General features: G+C 40.2%; 2 protein-coding genes and 2 long non-coding RNA genes across 16 annotated transcripts in view; 3 read left to right on the top strand and 1 right to left on the bottom strand.

Moving 5' to 3' along the window:
* Nucleotides 1-485: 485 nt before the first annotated feature.
* LOC140578856 (uncharacterized) lies at nucleotides 486-1985 on the top strand. Its single transcript, XR_011983138.1, has 2 exons — nucleotides 486-805; nucleotides 1736-1985. It is a non-coding gene; the product is annotated as an uncharacterized lncRNA (long non-coding RNA).
* A 1182-nt stretch (nucleotides 1986-3167) lies between these two features.
* On the top strand, nucleotides 3168-7316 carry LOC140592705 (uncharacterized). Of its 3 annotated transcripts, XM_072716781.1 has the most exons (8): nucleotides 3171-3205; nucleotides 3314-3425; nucleotides 5529-5967; nucleotides 6095-6155; nucleotides 6238-6341; nucleotides 6429-6701; nucleotides 6794-6887; nucleotides 7177-7316. In XM_072716781.1, exons 3-8 carry the CDS (start codon nucleotides 5869-5871, stop codon nucleotides 7221-7223), a joined length of 678 nt encoding a protein of 225 aa, XP_072572882.1. In that variant the 5' UTR covers nucleotides 3171-3205; nucleotides 3314-3425; nucleotides 5529-5868; the 3' UTR covers nucleotides 7224-7316. The 3 variants fall into 3 exon arrangements, with proteins under 3 accessions (XP_072572874.1, XP_072572882.1, XP_072572876.1); XM_072716773.1 differs by lacking the exon at nucleotides 7177-7316 and having other exon boundaries at nucleotides 3168-3205; nucleotides 6794-6958; XM_072716775.1 differs by lacking the exons at nucleotides 3171-3205; nucleotides 7177-7316 and having other exon boundaries at nucleotides 3297-3425; nucleotides 6794-6958.
* Nucleotides 7317-7572: 256 nt separating this feature from the next.
* The window catches only part of LOC140592703 (uncharacterized), a 30906-nt gene continuing 19348 nt past the window's right edge, over nucleotides 7573-19130 (top strand). For all 11 annotated transcript variants that reach the window (XR_011993121.1, XR_011993119.1, XR_011993120.1 and 8 more), the window contains exons 1-5: nucleotides 7573-7705; nucleotides 7791-7943; nucleotides 8029-8166; nucleotides 8260-8319; nucleotides 8568-8630. Coding sequence is in view for 7 of the 11 variants with exons in the window: in XM_072716763.1 (XP_072572864.1) it covers nucleotides 7613-7705; nucleotides 7791-7943; nucleotides 8029-8166; nucleotides 8260-8319; nucleotides 8568-8630 (507 nt within the window). In the remaining 4 variants the exon portion in view is untranslated. The remainder of the gene's footprint in view (nucleotides 7706-7790; nucleotides 7944-8028; nucleotides 8167-8259; nucleotides 8320-8567; nucleotides 8631-19130) is intronic.
* Nucleotides 13261-15259, bottom strand: LOC140592707 (uncharacterized). Its single transcript, XR_011993134.1, has 3 exons — nucleotides 15179-15259; nucleotides 14472-14530; nucleotides 13261-13452 (listed from the first exon to the last, which is right to left on the bottom strand). It is a non-coding gene; the product is annotated as an uncharacterized lncRNA (long non-coding RNA).

The following is a 19130-nucleotide window of genomic DNA, read 5'->3' as shown; positions in this document are numbered from 1 at the left end:
AGGAGATTTTAGGAAATGTGTTTTAGCAATTCAGGAAAACTGTAAAATGTCAAGGCATGTCAGACGACTTTGAAAGTGGGTGATAGGCCTCAGACTTGATCCAGAGGGTTACAGTAAATACTTATTATTCTGTTTCTTTTATGGTCCTCTTTTTGTATCTGCTACTATGACAAAAAAAATCCCAGTCTATCTACCTAGTGCTGCTTCATTATTCCATCCTCTTTGTGCAATGTACAGTACTGTCAGCAAAACAGCATGATACTACCACCACCATGCTTGACCGTTGGTTCAGTGTTCTTAAGTTAGGAAAACAACCTCACCCTAACCCCTTCAAACATATCTCTTTTCATTGTGGCCAAGCAGAGATGACACATTCACACGTCATTGTCTCTGCCCCCCCAGCTCCCCCGTGAATGTGCAGTCACACGTCATTGTGACTGCTCCCCCATCCCCCATCCCCCGTCCCCCCCCCAGGGCGCATTTTAATATAGGCTACAGCTTTTGATAAGATCTGTGTTTTAGCTGATAATTACATCTAATGTTAAATCAATATTTTTATTTTTTTTGATAAACATCATAATAAAATAGGAGTGAATACATTTTAAAAATAACATACTTGAAGACCACATACATACAGATTCATCAAACAAGTCATCAAACAATCAGTCAGAAAACAGGCACCTTTTGAAAAGGCCTGGCGGGCTAGAGCTGTACTGCGCATGCGCGATACATTCCAACGGCTATTTCACCGGACGTCCACCCGAAAAACTCCACAGAAGTTGAAAACTTTCCCGGTGCGTTTTAGGTAAGTAATTTTACAGTTGATTGTTTGATTGAAAAATACATTATAAACAGAGAGTTATATCAATTTGCATGCATCTGAACGTTCTTATATTTTTAACTACAGTTTCCAACTCAAATGCTTTTTGAGCATGTATGCGCTTTATTTTAAATTTACAACATTGTTTAATGTATATGACCGCCATTGTGTGTGTGTGTTTGTGTGTATATATGTATTAAAACGCCGTCTAATCTATACTGTGATAGATGTTAAAGTATAAAGTACAATATTGTAGTCAGATCAGTTTAAAACATTTGTAACCATTTTTTCGTAACATCATGTAAAATGATGATTATTAAATTATAACTCAATTCAGCGGGAGAACAAATGTTATTTGCCAATGTAATCTAGTTCCTTTTTGATAATTATTTCAGAACGTCCTTTTTAAATGCACATGATGGACATATTGCATGTATCAAGCATTTTCCCAGCGCCTTGCTTTAGCGTCTCTCGTCCTTCACCTTAACGGGCCTGGGGGAGGGGTGTTTTAAAAGCCGAAACCTGTTTGCAAAGAAACACCATAGAGATGCGTAGAAGCATGGGCGTAAATTACGGGGGGGACTGAGGAAGAGGAAGGAGGGTTCAAATTTCCGTACATCGCGGTAAATTAATTGGCAGTCTGGCAAAGTTTTAAATAAATTGAGAAGTGGTAATATATTTAACATTAGTTTTTTTCAGTTTTAAATTTGTTTATGCTCTGCTGCTCCCAGTACAATAAAAATGCAGATATTATTGTATTTTTAGGTTGGTAATTGTTAGGTTGGTGATTTTAAACTTGTACTCTGGGATTGACTGATATAGTAATTTGATTATTTTTAGATAAACAGATAAAATATCACTTACTGCCAAATGGAATGCACAAATTTAATTAGATTATTCCTCACTTTTTTCCAGGTGCTGTGTGGAAAAATTCAAAAACGAAAGAGGCTACAAAAGATGAGGTGAAAGGAAGCATTACCTCATTCCTCTACAAAAAGAGACGCAGACAAGAGGCAGAGCAGAAGAGTGGCCCTTCCAAACAGGGGAGAGTGGAATTGGTGGACTAAGAGGTTTTTTTAATTTGTAAAATAAATGTAAACTGGTTTTTTATTTAATTGTGATGTCAGTGTGTGATTTTCCTTAAATAAATATTGCATAAAACTGATTTTAGGCCTATCTGCTTCTTTACTTTTGGTTCAGCCACAGTTTAACTTATCAGTTTAAGACAAATCCCACATCCTTGCCCATATGGGCTGGCCCACATTGTGCCCAGGTGATGTGGCCCATGTGGGGCCCAGATAAATCCCACATCATTTGCCCATATGGGCTGGCCCACATTGTGCCCAGGTGATGTGGCCCATGTGGGGCCCAGATAAATCCCACATCTTTGCCCATATGGGCCCCAGATAAATCCCACATCTTTGCCCATATGGGCCACAGATAAATCCCACATCTTTGCCCATATGGGCCCCAGACAAATCCCACATCTTTGCCCATATGGGCCCCAGATAAATCCCACATCTTTGCCCATATGGGCCCCAAATAAATCCCACATCATTTGCCCATATGGGCCACAGATAAATCCCACATCTTTGCCCATATGGGCTGGCCCACATTGTGCCCAGGTAATTGGCCCATGTGGGGCCCAGCAATAACCCATACCGAACCCATTTGGGTTTTCTGGGCTGGCCCACATGGGGCCCATTTGATTCTTGGGTGCAGATTTTGATGGGGCCCATATGGGCCAACCCACATGGGCCCCATATTTTGGCCCACATTAAGCCCATATGGGGCCCATGTGGGAATGCTACCTGGGGTATCTCAATGGAACCTTCCTAGTTAAACAAAGGATAGATAAATAAAAAATACAATTAGAAGACAGTAATGGTAACAGAAGCACACAGATTTCAACATACGGGACATGCATTTCTGGGGTGAATGAATATTTTAAGATTTAACACTTAATACTAAGGTAGACACAATAAACCCATTTTACGGTGAATTAGGTTATCTCTGACAAAGGCGTATGACACTACTGTTAAAATATATATAACCATAAAGATTAAAAACTACAAATGATAGCATTGTCGTTCGGATTTATGACAGGCGTACAAAAGCCGGAAGTTGATTTGCCGGTATACACGAAGCCTGAAGCCTAAATGCTTTATAGTTAGAAATAATTTGGTTGCATTGTTCAATCATTTGCATAATAGTAAAAAAAAAAAAAAACAATCGTCACAAACCCATGTTAAAAACCTGATAAAATCGTGATTTAAATATAAAACCATTGTGATATAATATTTTCCTCCATATCGCCCACATTGAGTCATATGTGCCCCGTTTAGAATGGGTCCAGACTTCGAGAATCGCTTGCATGCATACAAGGTGGTTGCTATGCCGTTGCTATGTGCCACTACTCACATATGATTGGATGTTGGATGAAAAGAATTGTCCAATACGAATGATTTATTCATACCATATATAACTTCCCAGATCTTTCTGGAAGTTGCAGATGGTTTTGGCGGTTGGTTGAGACAAAAGCTACTGGATTTCATATTGCATTGCTACGAGTTTCCTGACTATCTAAACGTCACACGTCGAGCAGGTAAGCATCTGCTTTTTTATTTAACCTTTTCAACTGTAGTTTGCGGCTGCACGGTGGCGCAGTGTTTATCGGAGAAGGATCTCGGTTCGATCCTTCGGTTGGCCTTTCTGTGTGGACCTTGCGTGCTTTCCCCGTGTTCGCGTGGGGTTCCGCTTTCCCCCTAAAGCATGTCCCTTATACAACTTTTAGCTGTAGTTTTGTTCGGCTATAACGGACATGCAGCTCCGCCTACAAGGCGCCTGGCGTGCCGGTGATTATTAATAGTCATGCATCTGGTCAGGTAAAGTTAGATTACTACACGTAAAATATAATAATCTATACCACAAGGTTGTCTGCTGGGGTGTGGCAGGAGTAAATGGTGTCCTGTAGTTCTGTTCTGGCCGTACAGCAACCCTAGATATAACGAATTTTAGATATAACGGACTGCTTTGCCAAGTCCCTTGAAGTCTGTTATAACTGGATTTTACTGTACTCGCGACTGATTTCTCCTCATGAAAAAAATAATATTGTATGTACACATCAAATTATTATATATCTGAGTAGCCCAGAAAGTCCTGAAAACAAAACCATAAATCATATTTTGCTAACTTATGTCCATACAATATAATAAGCCTAAATCTAATGGAATACAAAAATAGCTCAAAGTACATTAGGTTTGATAAGGTTAATTCACATAGTATGTGAAATGCAGTGTGTGATTTTGGACACAGACATGTTATTTCGTTTTATTACACGGCTCTCTGGAATGCTTGATTCTGATTGGTCAGTTGAGACATTTGCAGGTTCGTTCTTTTCAAATAATAACCGCTCCAAAGTAATAACGCATAGCCGGTACTACTTTATGTTTAAAATCCCTCCGCGCCAACAAAGATTACCGTTTAAAAATGTTCATTTAAAACAAATATGCCAATAACATGTTTCAAATTCATATTCATGTCCAGTTTTTTTCCTTATGTGGCATGTAGCCGTGTAATAAGCGGGATAATGTACAGGCAGCCGGTAGTTATCGCGAAATAAGCCCCGACAGTGTAATACAAGACCCTCCGCTTCGCGTCGGGTCCTGATCACACTGTCGGGGCTTATTTCTGCGATAACTACCGGCTGCCTGTACATTATCCCTTACGTGTATGAGTGGGTGTTGTGCAAATGAACTGAAATGAAATGAGGTGCGAAATGTGCAATAAAAGGACTTACTACATCAGTACATTGAACGTGTATTCTATGTATGAAGTACTTTGTATTGAATGTCATTTTCTTACAAGAAACTTGTATTGCTAAATGTGTAAATGTCTTTTAAAAAATCCTTATTGATTTGCATTTCTGTATTGAAGTTTATTGAATGTTCCTGCAGTTTTGTACAATTGCATTGCTTAATGAATGAATGAAATACTCTAAGCATTCTTACATTTGGCAGGTAACTAAGTCAGTATTTAATAGCTCTGTGTGCTGTGAGGGTATTGTCATGCTGTGGTTGGCATCACTGTATAACTGACAGAGTTTGTGACTGCTTTGCTGGCCTTTCAGTGTCATTCCATAATTAATAATAATCGAGTATGTTAGCAGAGTATGTTGTGATATATATTTCATATAAAAAGTCTACACACTGCTCTACAAACTTATAATACTCTGGTTCCATAATTATGCACATCCTTAAACTACTACTGTGTCAACACCTTTTAATTTAATTACATGAATTCTTTAAATTATATTTCTCATTTGCCTAAGTGTTACTTTCAAGACGTGTCAGTTTCAATAGTGCAGTGGTTATTAGAGTTCAGGCTTCAGAGAGGCTGCCACAGCAACACAAAAATAAATTCTACGCTGCATCGTGGCTTGCTATACATATGGTTTGACCTTTCGCCTTGTGTTGAGATGCTTTCCTAAATAAACTCACATGTCGAGAAGAGAAATTCAGGGCACTATGGATAAAACTAGCAGTTCACAATAATGGCTTTTGTGTTTGATCAACTATGTCGAACAGGCTATGTGAAACTACAATGTAGGCTATTTCATTGCACTCGGGTTTCTTGCTAAAACAGTTTTTCCTCTTAAGTAATGTTCTACAGTACAAATAATACCAATCTATTCTGCTTCTCTTTACAGTTCCTCATTCTGTGAGAGCTGCTGTGCTTTGGCATCACCACAAATCATCAAGTACATTGCAGTCAGCACATTACCACAAAAAAGAGAAAAAAAACCTTAACACACATCCATTAATAACTGTCATTTTAAATACCCACACACATCCACACCTCCCGTGCCCACACACACACACACACACACACAGACACACTACCTACAAAAAACATATACATTTTTCTAGAAGTTGTTCCATAACTGCATTTTTTACATTTTTCTGCTTGTCTGCTCTCCATCCACTTTGGGTGGAGATAACCTTGTTCTTGCCAGTTGTCGTGTATTTCACAGGTTTACACCAGAGAGGATGCCGCGTAAAGGGAGTCGTTCAGAGGCTGCCAAGAAGAGATGGAGGAAGCTGGACCTGGCAGATCCTCCGATTTGCCCATATGACGTCACCAAGGAGGTATCTAACCTACAAATCAGAAAAGTCTTCTTCTGTTCTCATGACAGTGGCTGCTAGTAATTTTACTTTGTTACAGTGTCATGATGCCATTGTACTTATCAAAAACTTTGATGAAAACCTGTTGTAGGTGTCACGTTCCACGGCCTTCCAAGAGGAACCCCAGCAGATGGCATCATACCTCTCTTCACGTATGTAGTGCTTGTGTGTTCATTTCGTTGACTGCTCCAAGAATTGAAAGTTTTATCTTGGTTTCTGTGTGTCTCTAAATAGGCCGTGGGACTGGCTTTCGTCATCGGGTGAGGCGGTGGCCACTATCTCGTGTGACTGGACGGAGCCACAAGTTGGTTATTCCAGCCGAGGACCCGGAGAAGAAGGTAATTCTGTTTTGTTCTTTACATACATTTTGCTCTTCACGATTAACTGATCATTTTCAATCATGTATTGTGCTTTTCCTTTTGCAGTTGGCTCTGTTGGTTGGTGACTCCCATTTGCGAGCGATCGTAGATGGGTTTGTCACCATGCCACAGGGCCGACTCTCCTTCGGGTTGATGTCGACTCCAGGGGCGAGCGCGGCTGAGTTGAGGCGTGAGGTGCTGCATGCAGTTCTTCCTCGGACACCCGAGGTAGTCTGCGTGTTAGCACCCAGCAACAACTTGACCGCCAGCAGGACCATCACCGAGGCTGGAGCTGACTTCAGGAGGCTGCTCACCACTCTCTGCAACCGCTGGCCTAATGTAACTCTTTATTTTTTCAATGCATTCGTTCATTGAAATCTTGCAAATTAAATATTGTTTAAATGATTGTTATTCTTTTTAAATAAATACAGGTGGTTGTTCTGGATTTCCCTACACGTCTCACCGTGGATGAAGCAGTGCAACGTCTCCTGCGCCAGGAGTACCATCGTGTGGCCGCTCAGGAGGGTATGTACAAAACACTGCTCTTTTTCAGAAGACTATTTAACAAAAATACAAAATTGCTTTAAAAGTTTAAAAAGACAGCTATTACCATTATTTGGGGAGCTGTTTTGTTACTGTCAATGAAATATCAATGTTACACCCACATCCCAAACCACCTTGCGGATGAGGGCTAACAAGCCGCACCTGCGTGGGATCCCTTAAACAGGATTGTCTCCCCACAGACGGGGCGAGGTATTGTTGTTGTGTCCCGCTCGGCACATGCCGAGCGGCTCTCTCTGTTCTCTTCCCACAGCTCGAGTTCTGTTCCTACAAGCCACGCCTGTCGGTGCCACTTGTTGACCTCTGCGTCCCTTTGTCCTGTTTCCGTTCCTGCCCTCCAGTCCTCACGGACCCCTCGCCTTTGCCAAAGCCTTATTTGCAGCCAAAACCACTGCGCCCCCAGCCCTACCTAAGTTCACCTGTTTCATTCCTCAGTTTACCTGTGTTAATAGACCCCCTCACTCGGGGGAAAAGTGACTCTTTTGCCACACGAGTGTTTCTGTCATAACGATCAACATGTTTTTGCAGTCTAAAATTTCCTTGGTTGAGCAATGACATTTGTCCTTCAGCACACAGTAAATCGTAATTAATTTCATCTCAAATTAAAGTAATATTTTCTTCTCTTGCTACACATTTCTACTTTATCTGAGCAGTATTACAAAATTCTAGGCTGGCTAGAAATAAGATTCATGGTTGAACTGCTTTTTCTTCTAGGTATTCGGTACCTATCCGTTGCTGAACACTTCCCGCTGAGTCGCCTGGAGCTGTGGTGCAAAGATGGCGTACGTAAAACATGTTGCTGTAAAAATGCTAATGAAGATTTACTGTCAATGTCTACATTTGTTTACTTGTGACTATGTCTGGCAGGTGCACCTAAGTGACAATGTAGGGATGGAGATCCTTACATGGTTGCTCTGGGATGCTGCCTCTTTGCAACTACAGGCAGCTACTCCAGATGCACCGGCCTCTCCGAAGACTTCACCACCAGTGGAGAGACCAGTGCCCCCCAATTTGGTTGTGGTAATGATGGTCCATTACATGCATTGCAGCTTATATACAACCACATTGCGGTCTATGGAGCCTAAACAAACTCTTTGAATTGCAGGCGGCTCCTTCTAAGGCACCAGCTACCCTGAAGACTTCACCACCAGTGGTCAGACGAGTCTCCCCCAAGTTGGTTGTGGTTGGCGAGGTGACTGTGCCACGTGCTTCCAACCCGTTCGACTGGACGCTTGTTCAGCAGGTAATGGATGCATGCTGTAACTTGGTGGCCTATTTTTTACGGGATGTTTGATCAGTACTTCTCCAACAAAACTTTGTTTTTTAATCACAATAGAAGAGGCAGCGTGTGCAGGGTGAACACACTCAGGAGAGTAGGAGGATGGCTGGCCAGCAGGTGTGTTTTCTCTTAACACTACATATGACAAATAAATTGTGCATGCTTATGTCATATATATATATATGGGATGAGGAGAAGGTGTGTCATAGTTTTTAAAATGTCAAATGTTTCGTAAGTACAAACATTGCTAATGCATTAATGGTAATGCTGTCTTAAGAACTTAATCATAGGGGCAACACACAGCTCACTTCTCTGAATGTTCCTCTTGGTGGCAACAATCTTTCTTATGCTTTGTCATTTCTTAGACGTCTACGGTGGACCATCGGCGGAGACCTGCTGCATCCAAGACGACACTGGAGGAGGAGCAGGTGTGTCATAGTTTTTAAAATGTCAAATGTTTTGTAAGTACAAACATTGCTAATGCATTAATGGTAATGCTGTCTTAACATTAGAAAGACTGACTGGGTCAATTGACCCAAATCAAACAAAATCACTGCTATTTCTCATTGAAGTTCTTGCTACAAAAATCTGAAAAAAGTTAGCTTCAGTTAGCTTTCGTTTGACAGCTCATGCATATTTTGGCCAAGCATTTGCCGCAAACAGGACGCTTGCACGTGTCACAGGTAGTGACAGTTTTGTTGCGTTTACAAGCGACCGTGACTTGACAGCTGACTCTTCTCTCAAGTTGCCCTGTCGGTGATGGTGTTATGACTATTATGTTATTGTTATTATGACTTGGTTATCTAATTCATTTGCATGACATTACGTCAATTGACCCAGTCAGTCTTTCTAGGTATATACTGCTGTAAAATACTAATTTCACCAGCAACTTCATTTGTGTTACCATGTTCTGTTCAAGAATGATAAAAAAATAAAAGTCAGATTTTTTCAGATTTTCGTAGCAAGAACTTCAATGAGAAATAGCAGCGATTTTGTTTGATTTGGGTCAATTGACCCAGTCAGTCTTTCTAGTGTTAATTTAGTGTTTTAGTGTACTCGGCACTTTGTTTTAACTATATGTTAATTAGATCAACTAAAAGTTTAAATATTCTCTATTAATATACTGGGCTGGGAGTAAAGGACGGGGACATAGTGAGTTAGGTAATTATGGGGCCAGCTCAGTGTTGTGTTTGCAAGATGTTTACCCTTCTGGATGCTTGCGTCCAGTCGGACTTCGTCTGCGAGCGATGTAGGTTAGTTGACTCACTCATGGTCCAGGTTCGTGACCTAGAGGAGCGACTGGCTCTCATCCAACACAATAATGAGTTTAACGAGAGAGTTAATACGCCTTCTAGGGAGACTGTATGTACGTCACAAGCGGGGAGGGGGGAGAATGATGAACAGGTAGGTCGAGAGAGCTGGGTGAATGTAGGTCGTAGACGTAGAAAAGGGCGTACACAATTCACAGAGGCGGCATCACCTGAAGTAACGGTGTCTAACCGCTTTCAGGTGCTTCCGGCTTTAGAGCCGGAAGAGACTGGGGAGGCAGGTGAGCCCTTGGGCACCAAGGAGCCACCTAGCCCCAGTAGGAGGGAGGTTGTGGTAGTAGGGGATTCAATTATAAGAGGGGTAGATAGTTATGTGTGCACCCGTGATAGAGGGTCCCGTACGGTGTCTTGCCTGCCTGGTGCCCAGGTAGGGGACCTTCCAGATCGAGTGGACAGGCTTTTGGCCCCAGCCGGGGTGGATCCAGTGGTCGTGGTGCATGTTGGCACCAATGACATAGGAAAGGGCAGAAGGGCTGTTCTGCAAGATAAATTTATAGAAGTAGCAGATAAGCTTAGAAGCAGAACATCCACGGTGGTATTCTCTGGAATACTTCCCGTGCCACGTGCAAGTCAGGCAAAGTTAGCTGAGATAAGGGAATTTAATGCGTGGCTAAAATGGTGGTGTAGGAAAGAGGGGTTCAGGTTTATGGGGCACTATAAGACCTTCTGGAACAGGTGGGACCTGTTCAAGCCGGACGGGTTGCACCTGAACCATAGGGGAACCAGTGTATTGGGGAGGCGTATGTGCAGAATAGTTGAGGAATGTTTAAACTAGGGACTGGGGGGGCAGGGAGGTCAGTTAAGAATTTATGTGGGGAGAGACGGAAAGCCCAAATAAATATTAAAAGTAGACACTGTAAAAGGCCTACCATTAGTGGTCTGTGTTTGAATGCTAGGAGTATTAGAAACAAAATTAATGACTTGGAGGCTTTGATTTCTTCAGACAATTACGACATTATAGGAATAACTGAAACATGGATGAGTGACAATGATGGTGATGAATATAATATGGATGGTTATACGTTGTTCCGTAGAGACCGGATAGGCAAGAAGGGAGGTGGTGTTGCAGTATACGTAAAAGAAAACTTGCAGGCAAGGGATCTCACTGATAAAAATAAAAATTCAGAAGCTGTATGGATAAAACTTGATGCTAAAGATTCAAATGGCCTAATTGTCGGGGTTTGTTATAGAGCACCTGATGTAGCTGTAGAGGAAAGCAGAATATTATATGATGATATCAGGATTATGAGTAATAAAAATGATGTGGTGGTTATGGGTGATTTTAATTTACCTGGGATACAGTGGGACACAGTCTCTGGCTCTTCTGTAAATGAACTTGAGATGGTGGAATTAGTACTGGATTGTTTTTTTACCCAGTTTGTTAATACTCCTACCAGGGGAGAAGCCCTTCTTGATCTCGTTTTCTGTAATAACCAGGATAGGATTGGAAATTTAGAGGTTTTAGGCCCATTGTATGGTAGTGATCATAACATGGTTAAATTCGAGGTTAATTTTAGTGTCCGAAGAGCAAAGTCGAAATTAAAAGTATACAATGTTAGGAAGGCTAACTTTAATGGTATGAGACGGAAATTAGAAACTGTAAGCTGGACAGAGTTAAATAGCAAAACAGTAGAAGAGGCATGGGAATTTTTCAAAAGCACATTGTTGCAAGTGCAAGAGGACTTCATACCTGTTTCCAGCAAAACTAAATCTAGGAAACGACAACCAAGGTGGTTTACTAAGGAAATTAGGAATAAAGTCAGGAGGAAAAGGGCTCTGTTCCACAATTGGAAAATAACTAATGATTTCAAAATTAAGCAGGAGTATCTAAGTCTACAGGCTTAAAAAATGACATTAGGCTATCCAAGAGGGATGTAGAAAGAAAAATTGCATTGGAGGCTAAGCATGACAGTAAAGGTTTCTTCCAATATTTTAACTACAAGAGAGCACTAAAAGCTGAAATCACTAATTTGCAGGATAGTAATGGACTTATAATTGATAATGAAATTGATATGGTAAATGAGTTTAATGATTATTTTTCAAGGGTGTTCACAATAGAGAACACAAGTAACTTACCACCAATTAATACGAATACAGCATCGTCTATGACCAATACATGTATAACTGAGGTTGATGTGATAATAAGCCTAGCTAAACTCAAAATAAATAAATCACACGGGCCTGATGGCATCTTACCTATAGTTTTAAAAGAGATGAGGGATATTATTAGCCAACCTTTAACTTTAATATTCAAGAAATCGTTATCTGCGGGTGTGGTACCATCAGATTGGAAGCATGCTAATATAACACCCATATTCAAAAAAGGGGATAGAAGTAATCCATCAAACTATAGGCCAATCAGTTTAACTAGCATTACTGGAAAAATAATGGAAGCTATAATTCAAGTGAAAATGGTAGATTACCTAGATGCAAATAACATCATAAAGCATAGCCAACATGGATTTAGGAGAGGTAGATCCTGCTTAACGAATCTACTTGAGTTCTTTGAGGAAGCTACAAGTGAAATTGATCACAAAAAGGCCTATGATGTGATTTACTTAGATTTCCAGAAGGCCTTTGATGTTGTCCCCCACAAACGGCTCTTACTAAAGCTTAAAGCTGCAGGGATTTTAGGAACTGTGGCAGCTTGGATCAAAAACTGGCTAACTGACAGGAAGCAGCGAGTAGTTATTAGAGGCACAATGTCACAGTGGGCCTCCGTTCATAGTGGGGTACCGCAGGGTTCAATTTTAGGACCACTATTGTTCCTAATTTACATTAATGATATTGACACAAATACATACAGTAAACTGGTTAAATTTGCAGACGACACCAAGGTGGGCGGGGTAGCAGATACTAATCTAGCAGCTGAGAGGCTTCAACGGGATCTGGATTTAATTAGCGACTGGGCTGATACTTGGCAGATGAAATTTAACACAGACAAATGCAAGGTAATCCATGCAGGGAGCAGAAATATAAAGTACAGATATTTTATGGGTTCCACTGAAATAAAGGTAGCTGATTACGAGAAAGATCTCGGTATGTATGTTGATGCTTCCATGTCCCACTCTCGCCAGTGTGGGGAAGCAATAAAAAAGGCGAACAGAATGTTGGGTTATATCTCTAGAAGTGTGGAGTTTAAGTCAAGGGAGGTGATGTTACACTTATATAATTCCTTGGTAAGACCCCACCTAGAATACTGTGTGCAGGTTTGGTCACCATACCTCAAGAAGGACATTGCTGCCTTAGAAAAGGTGCAACGAAGAGCTACGAGAATGATTCCTGGTCTTAGAGGAATGTCTTATGAGGAGAGGTTATGCGGAACTGATTCTGTTTAGCCTTTGGCAAAGGAGACTAAGGGGGGATATGATTCAGGTCTATAAGATTGTAACGGGTCTGGATGCTGTTCAGCCAAATGACTATTTCAATATTAGTCTAAATACTAGAACTCGTGGCCATAAGTGGAAATTAGCGGGAGAACATTTTAAAACAAATTTGAGGAAGCACTTCTTTACACAGCGTGTAGTTAGAGTATGGAATAGTCTTCCTGCTAGTGTAGTGGAAGCTAAAACCATGGGTTCCTTTAAATCAGAGCTAGATAAGATTTTAACAACTCTGAGCTATTAGTTAAGTTCTCCCCAAACGAGCTTGATGGGCCGAATGGCCTCCTCTCGTTTGTAAATTTCTTATGTTCTTATGTTCTTAAATACATGTGCAAATAAATATCAAACACTCCACATTAAGTAACAACTAAACTGCAACTAAAGTGACAAGAGGCAATTTAAGTACAGCAGTAGGTGAAACTTACCATTGTCTCATTTAAGCTTTTATTATTGTTGTTGTAATTCATAGAAGAGTCATCCAAATACGAGTCATCATCAGTGGGTCCAGAAAACCTTTGGTGAGACTCAACCGTGACTTCCTGCAACACAAACATTTCAGTTTGCCGTATACTTTTACTCCTTCAGATATATTTATATATATATATATAGATATATATAGATTTTTTAGGCTGTCTAGATTGCTGTAAAAATGTATGTATGTATGGAAAAAAATGTCCAGCCCTACATTTTTCTATTATAAATTTTAAAAACCTATTTTGTTGCAGCTTGCAACCAGATCAAAACACCATATCTAAATCCACTAAAAAAGACTGTGATGTTCAAAATGGACAGAACACGTTTCAGTATACAACATAAAACAAGATAAAAGCTTTTAAACATTTCCAAAAATTAAAGCACAAAATTTGGCGCCTATTTCCTAAATTTAATGTTATTTACAGTCTTAGCCTTACACTGTCCTGCTACACCACAATGATGTTACACACAAATAAGAGTTGATTTGGCCAGTGTCTTACACATAAACTACTGTTAGCCATACAGTCCTCAGAAACCTCACACTGTCCTGCTACACCACAATGACGTTACACACAAATAAGAGTTGATTTGGCCAGTGTCTTACACACAACTACTGTTAGCCATACAGTCCTCAGAAACCTCACACTGTCCTGCTACACCACAATGACGTTACACACAAATAAGAGTTGATTTGGCCAGTGTCTTACACACAACTACTGTTAGCCATACAGTTCTCAGAAACCTCACACTGTCCTGCTACACCACAATGATGTTACACACAAATAAGAGTTGATTTGGCCAGTGTCTTACACATAAACTACTGTTAGCCATACAGTCCTCAGAAACCTTACACTGTCCTGCTACACCACAATGATGTTACACACAAATACGAGTTGATTTGGCCAGTGTCTTACACATAAACTACTGTTAGCCATAGACAGTCCTCAGAAACCTTAGACTGTCCTGCTACACCACAATGACGTTACACACAAATGAGACAGAGCAGATTACATAAATAATTAAAATATTTTAATTTTTGTAGTAAGAGAACAAATTTTGAAACAAACACTGTGGTAATGCCTACCTTTCTGGAACAATCAAGGCTTCCACTGTTCTCCGTGTTACCATTACTGACTGGGTCACCTAAAAGGATGATCACATTTTCATCTCAAATTTAATGATCCAGTTACATAAACCTAGCAAACATCTGCAATGGCAACAGCAATACAACGTGTGAATGATGTTGCATTTTAGGCTATGTATAGATAAACACTATTAATAAGCTTGTGTAATGTAAGACATTGTGGTAAAGTCATTATCCTGATAACATAAGTTAAACTTAGATAAAAATAACTACAATAATCTATATAAAAACAACCACATAGTTTGCATTTCTAATGTGTCTGCAGTCATTATGGTGAGTGAGCTGCATTTGTGAGTCAGAAAGTCCCAATCTCGTTTCAGCCCGTGCACTACTGTGTGAAAGTTTAATGTTTACACAGGTACACTAGTTCTCGGACATTTAGCACCCCAGCTGACCTGGAATCAACATTTTTTCACAAAACAATCACCAAAAAATAAATCACACTAAAATATTGTGAAAGCATCACAAAATGCAATACTTACAACACTGAGATTAAAAATGATGACATCATTAAGAACCTTACCAGCAATTACAAAGGTCAGCTGGCAGATGTACATATGTATTGTATTATGACAGAGGGGAAGATGCACAGCTGTACTAACATGGTTAGAGACAGTTCGCTTTAAAGTGCAAAGAACAAAACTTACACATTTGAGTTGCATTGATAGTTAAAGACACTCCTGAACTGCCTGCCAATGAGTCACTTTCGTTTTCATCCTCACACTGGGAGTCATAGAGGTGCTGATAAAACAATCATAAATATATAACATTCCATAAATTATTAATTAACATATATAAACTCAGAGTATACATAAACAATTACAGAAATTAGATAAATGGCTTGCTTTAAATCTGCAACTCCTGTATGTAGTAGTCAACAAAATGTTTGCTTTAACTATTTCATCACAGCTTACCTGTGACTGTGTCCAGGGCCGTTTGAAGGAATTTGGGGGCCCCAAGCAACATGGACATGGAGGCCCCCCGCACGCACGCACGCAAAGGAACCACAGCATAGCCATATAGTTTAAATTCACTCACACTTTATATAAATAAAAAAGGTTTACAGTGCAAATACTGCTGTTGCATTTACTGTGCATAAATAAAAAAATGTTTAGAGTGCAAATACTGCTGTTGCATATAAAGTGCATAAAATTGTCTCATGTGCTCATGGAATATAACATAAGAACATAAGAAATTTACAAACGAGAGGAGGCCATTCGGCCCATCAAGCTCGTTTGGGGAGAACTTAGCTAATAGCTCAGAGTTGTTAAAATCTTATCTAGGTCTGATTTAAAGGAACCCATGGTTTTAGCTTCCACTACAATAGCAGGAAGACTATTCCATACTCTGACTACACGCTGTGTAAAGAAGTGCTTCCTCAAATTTGTTTTAAAATGTTCTCCCGCTAATTTCCACTTATGGCCACGAGTTCTAGTATTTAGACTAATATTGAAATAGTCATTTGGCTGAACAGCATCCAGACCCGTTAGAATCTTATAGACCTGAATCATATCCCCCCTTAGTCTCCTCTGCTCAAGGCTGAACAGATTCAGTTCCGCTAACCTCTCCTCGTAAGACATTCCTCTAAGACCAGGAATCATTCTCGTAGCTCTTCGTTGCACCTTTTCTAAGGCAGCAATGTCCTTCTTGAGGTATGGTGACCAAACCTACACACAGTATTCTAGGTGGGGTCTTACCAAGGAATTATATAAGTGTAACATCACCTTCCTTGACTTAAACTCCACACATCTAGAGATATAACCCAACATTCTGTTCGCCTTTTTTATTGCTTCCCCACATTGGCGAGAGTGGGACATGGAAGCATCAACATACATACCGAGATCTTTCTCGTAATCAGCTACCTTTATTTCAGTGGAACCCATAAAATATCTGTACTGTATATTTCTGCTCCCTGCATGGATTACCTTACATTTATCTGTGTTAAATTTCATCTGCCAAGTATCAGCCCATTCGCTAATTAAATCCAGATCCCGTTGAAGCCTCTCTGCTGCTAGATTAGTATCTGCTACCCCGCCCACCTTGGTGTCGTCTGCAAATTTAACCAGTTTACTGTATGTATTCGTGTCAATATCATTAATGTAAATTAGGAACAATAGTGGTCCTAAAATTGAACCCTGCGGTACCCCACTATAAACGGAGGCCCACTGTGACATTGTGCCTCTAATAACTACTCGCTGCTTCCTATTAGTTAGCCAGTTTTTGATCCAAGCTGCCACAGTTCCTAAAACTCCTGCAGCTTTAAGCTTTAACAAGAGCCGTTTGTGGGGGACAACATCAAAGGCTTTCTGGAAATCTAAGTAAATCACATCATAGGCCTTTTTGTGATCAATTTCACTTGTAGCTTCCTCAAAGAACTCAAGCAGATTCGTTAAGCAGGATCTACCTCTCCTAAATCCATGTTGGCTATCCTTTATAATGTTATTTGCATCTAGGTAATCTACCATTTTCACTTGAATTATAGCTTCCATTATTTTTCCAGTAATGCTAGTTAAACTGATTGGCCTATAGTTTGCTGGATTACTTCTATCCCCTTTTTTGAATATTGGTGTTATATTAGCATGCTTCCAATCTGGTGGTACCACACCCGCAGATAACGATTTCTGGAATATTAAAGTTAAAGGTTGGCTAATAATATCCCTCATCTCTTTTAAGACAAAAGGTAAGATGCCATCCGGCCCTTGCGATTTATTTATTTTGAGTTTAGCTAGGCTTAGTATCACATCAACCTCAGTTATACATATATTGGTCATAGACGATGCTGTATTCGTATTAATTGGTGGTAAGTTACTTGTGTTCTCTATTATGAACACCCTTGAAAAATAATCATTAAACTCGTTTACCATATCAATTTCGTTATCCATTACAAGGCCCTTACTATCCTGCAAATTAGTGATTTCAGCTTTTAGTGCTCTCTTGGAGTTAAAATATTGGAAGAAACCTTTACTGTCATGCTTAGCCTCCAATGCAATTTTTCTTTCTACATCCCTCTTTGATCGCCTAATGTCATTTTTTAACTTTGCCTGTAGACTCAGATACTCCTGCTTGATTTTGAAATCATTAGTTATTTTCCAGTTGTGGAACAGAGCCCTTTTCCTCCTGACTTTATTCTTAATTTCCTTAGTAAACCACCTTGGTTGTCGTTTCCTAGATTTAGTTTTGCTGGAAACAGGTATGAAGTCCTCTTGCACTTGCAACAATGTGCTTTTGAAAAATTCCCATGCCTCTTCAACTGTTTTGCTATTTAACTCTGTCCAGCTTACAGTTTCTAATTTCCGTCTCATACCATTAAAGTTAGCCTTCCTAACATTGTATACTTTTAATTTAGACTTTGCTCTTCGGACACTAAAATTAACCTCGAATTTAACCATGTTATGATCACTACCATACAATGGGCCTAAAACCTCTAATTTTCCAATCCTATCCTGGTTATTACAAAAAACGAGATCAAGAAGGGCTTCTCCCCTGGTAGGAGTATTAACAAACTGAGTAAAAAAACAATCCTGTACTAATTCCACCATCTCAAGTTCATTTACAGAAGAGCCAGAGACTGTGTCCCACTGTATCCCAGGTAAATTAAAATCACCCATAACCACCACATCATTTTTATTACTCATAATCCTGATATCATTATATAATATTCTGCTTTCCTCTACAGCTACATTAGGTGCCCTATAACAAACCCCGACAATTAGGCCATTTGAATCTTTAGCATCAAGTTTTATCCATACAGCTTCTGAATTTTTATTTTTATCAGTGAGATCCCTTGCCTGCAAGTTTTCTTTTACGTATACTGCAACACCACCTCCCTTCTTGCCTATCCGGTCTCTACGGAACAACGTATAACCATCCATATTATATTCATCACCATCATTGTCACTCATCCATGTTTCAGTTATTCCTATAATGTCGTAATTGTCTGAAGAAATTAAAGCCTCTAAGTCATTAATTTTGTTTCTAATACTCCTAGCATTCAAATACAGACTACTAATGGTAGGCCTTTTACAGTGTCTACTTTTAATATTTATTTGGGCTTTCCGTCTCTCCCCACATAAATTCTTAACTGACCTCCCTGCCCCCCCAGTCCCTAGTTTAAACATTCCTCAACTATTCTGCACATACGCCTCCCCAATACACTGGTTCCCCTATGGTTCAGATGCAACCCGTCCGGCTTGAACAGGTCCCACCTGTTCCAGAAGGTCTTCCAGTGCCCCATAAACCTAAACCCCTCTTTCCTACACCACCATTTTAGCCACGCATTTAATCCCCTTATCTCAGCTAATTTTGCCTGACTTGCACGTGGCACGGGAAGTATTCCAGAGAATACCACCGTGGATGTTCTGCTTCTAAGCTTATCCGCGACTTCTATAAATTTATCTTGCAGAACAGCCCTTCTGCCCTTTCCTATGTCATTGGTGCCAACATGCACCACGACCACTGGATCCACCCCGGCTGGGGCCAAAAGCCTGTCCACTCGATCTGGAAGGTCCCCTACCTGGGCACCAGGCAGGCAAGACACCGTACGGGACCCTCTATCACGGGTGCACACATAACTATCTACCCCTCTTATAATTGAATCCC

This window comes from Paramormyrops kingsleyae, chromosome 1, assembly GCF_048594095.1.
Source record: "Paramormyrops kingsleyae isolate MSU_618 chromosome 1, PKINGS_0.4, whole genome shotgun sequence".
NCBI classification, from domain to species: domain Eukaryota; kingdom Metazoa; phylum Chordata; class Actinopteri; order Osteoglossiformes; family Mormyridae; genus Paramormyrops; species Paramormyrops kingsleyae.
The sequence above is the reverse complement of the archived record's forward strand: the minus strand, read 5'-3'. Positions and strand labels throughout refer to the sequence as shown.

Excerpts from the sequence above, each read along its gene's own strand:
- LOC140592705 (XM_072716773.1), top strand. The coding sequence starts at position 5,869 with ATGCCGCGTAAAGGGAGTCGTTCAGAGGCTGCCAAGAAGAGATGGAGG. Across the intron at positions 5,968-6,094 it reads CATATGACGTCACCAAGGAG|GTGTCACGTTCCACGGCCTT; the intron begins GTATCTAACCTA and ends AACCTGTTGTAG. Across the intron at positions 6,702-6,793 it reads TCTGCAACCGCTGGCCTAAT|GTGGTTGTTCTGGATTTCCC; the intron begins GTAACTCTTTAT and ends AAATAAATACAG.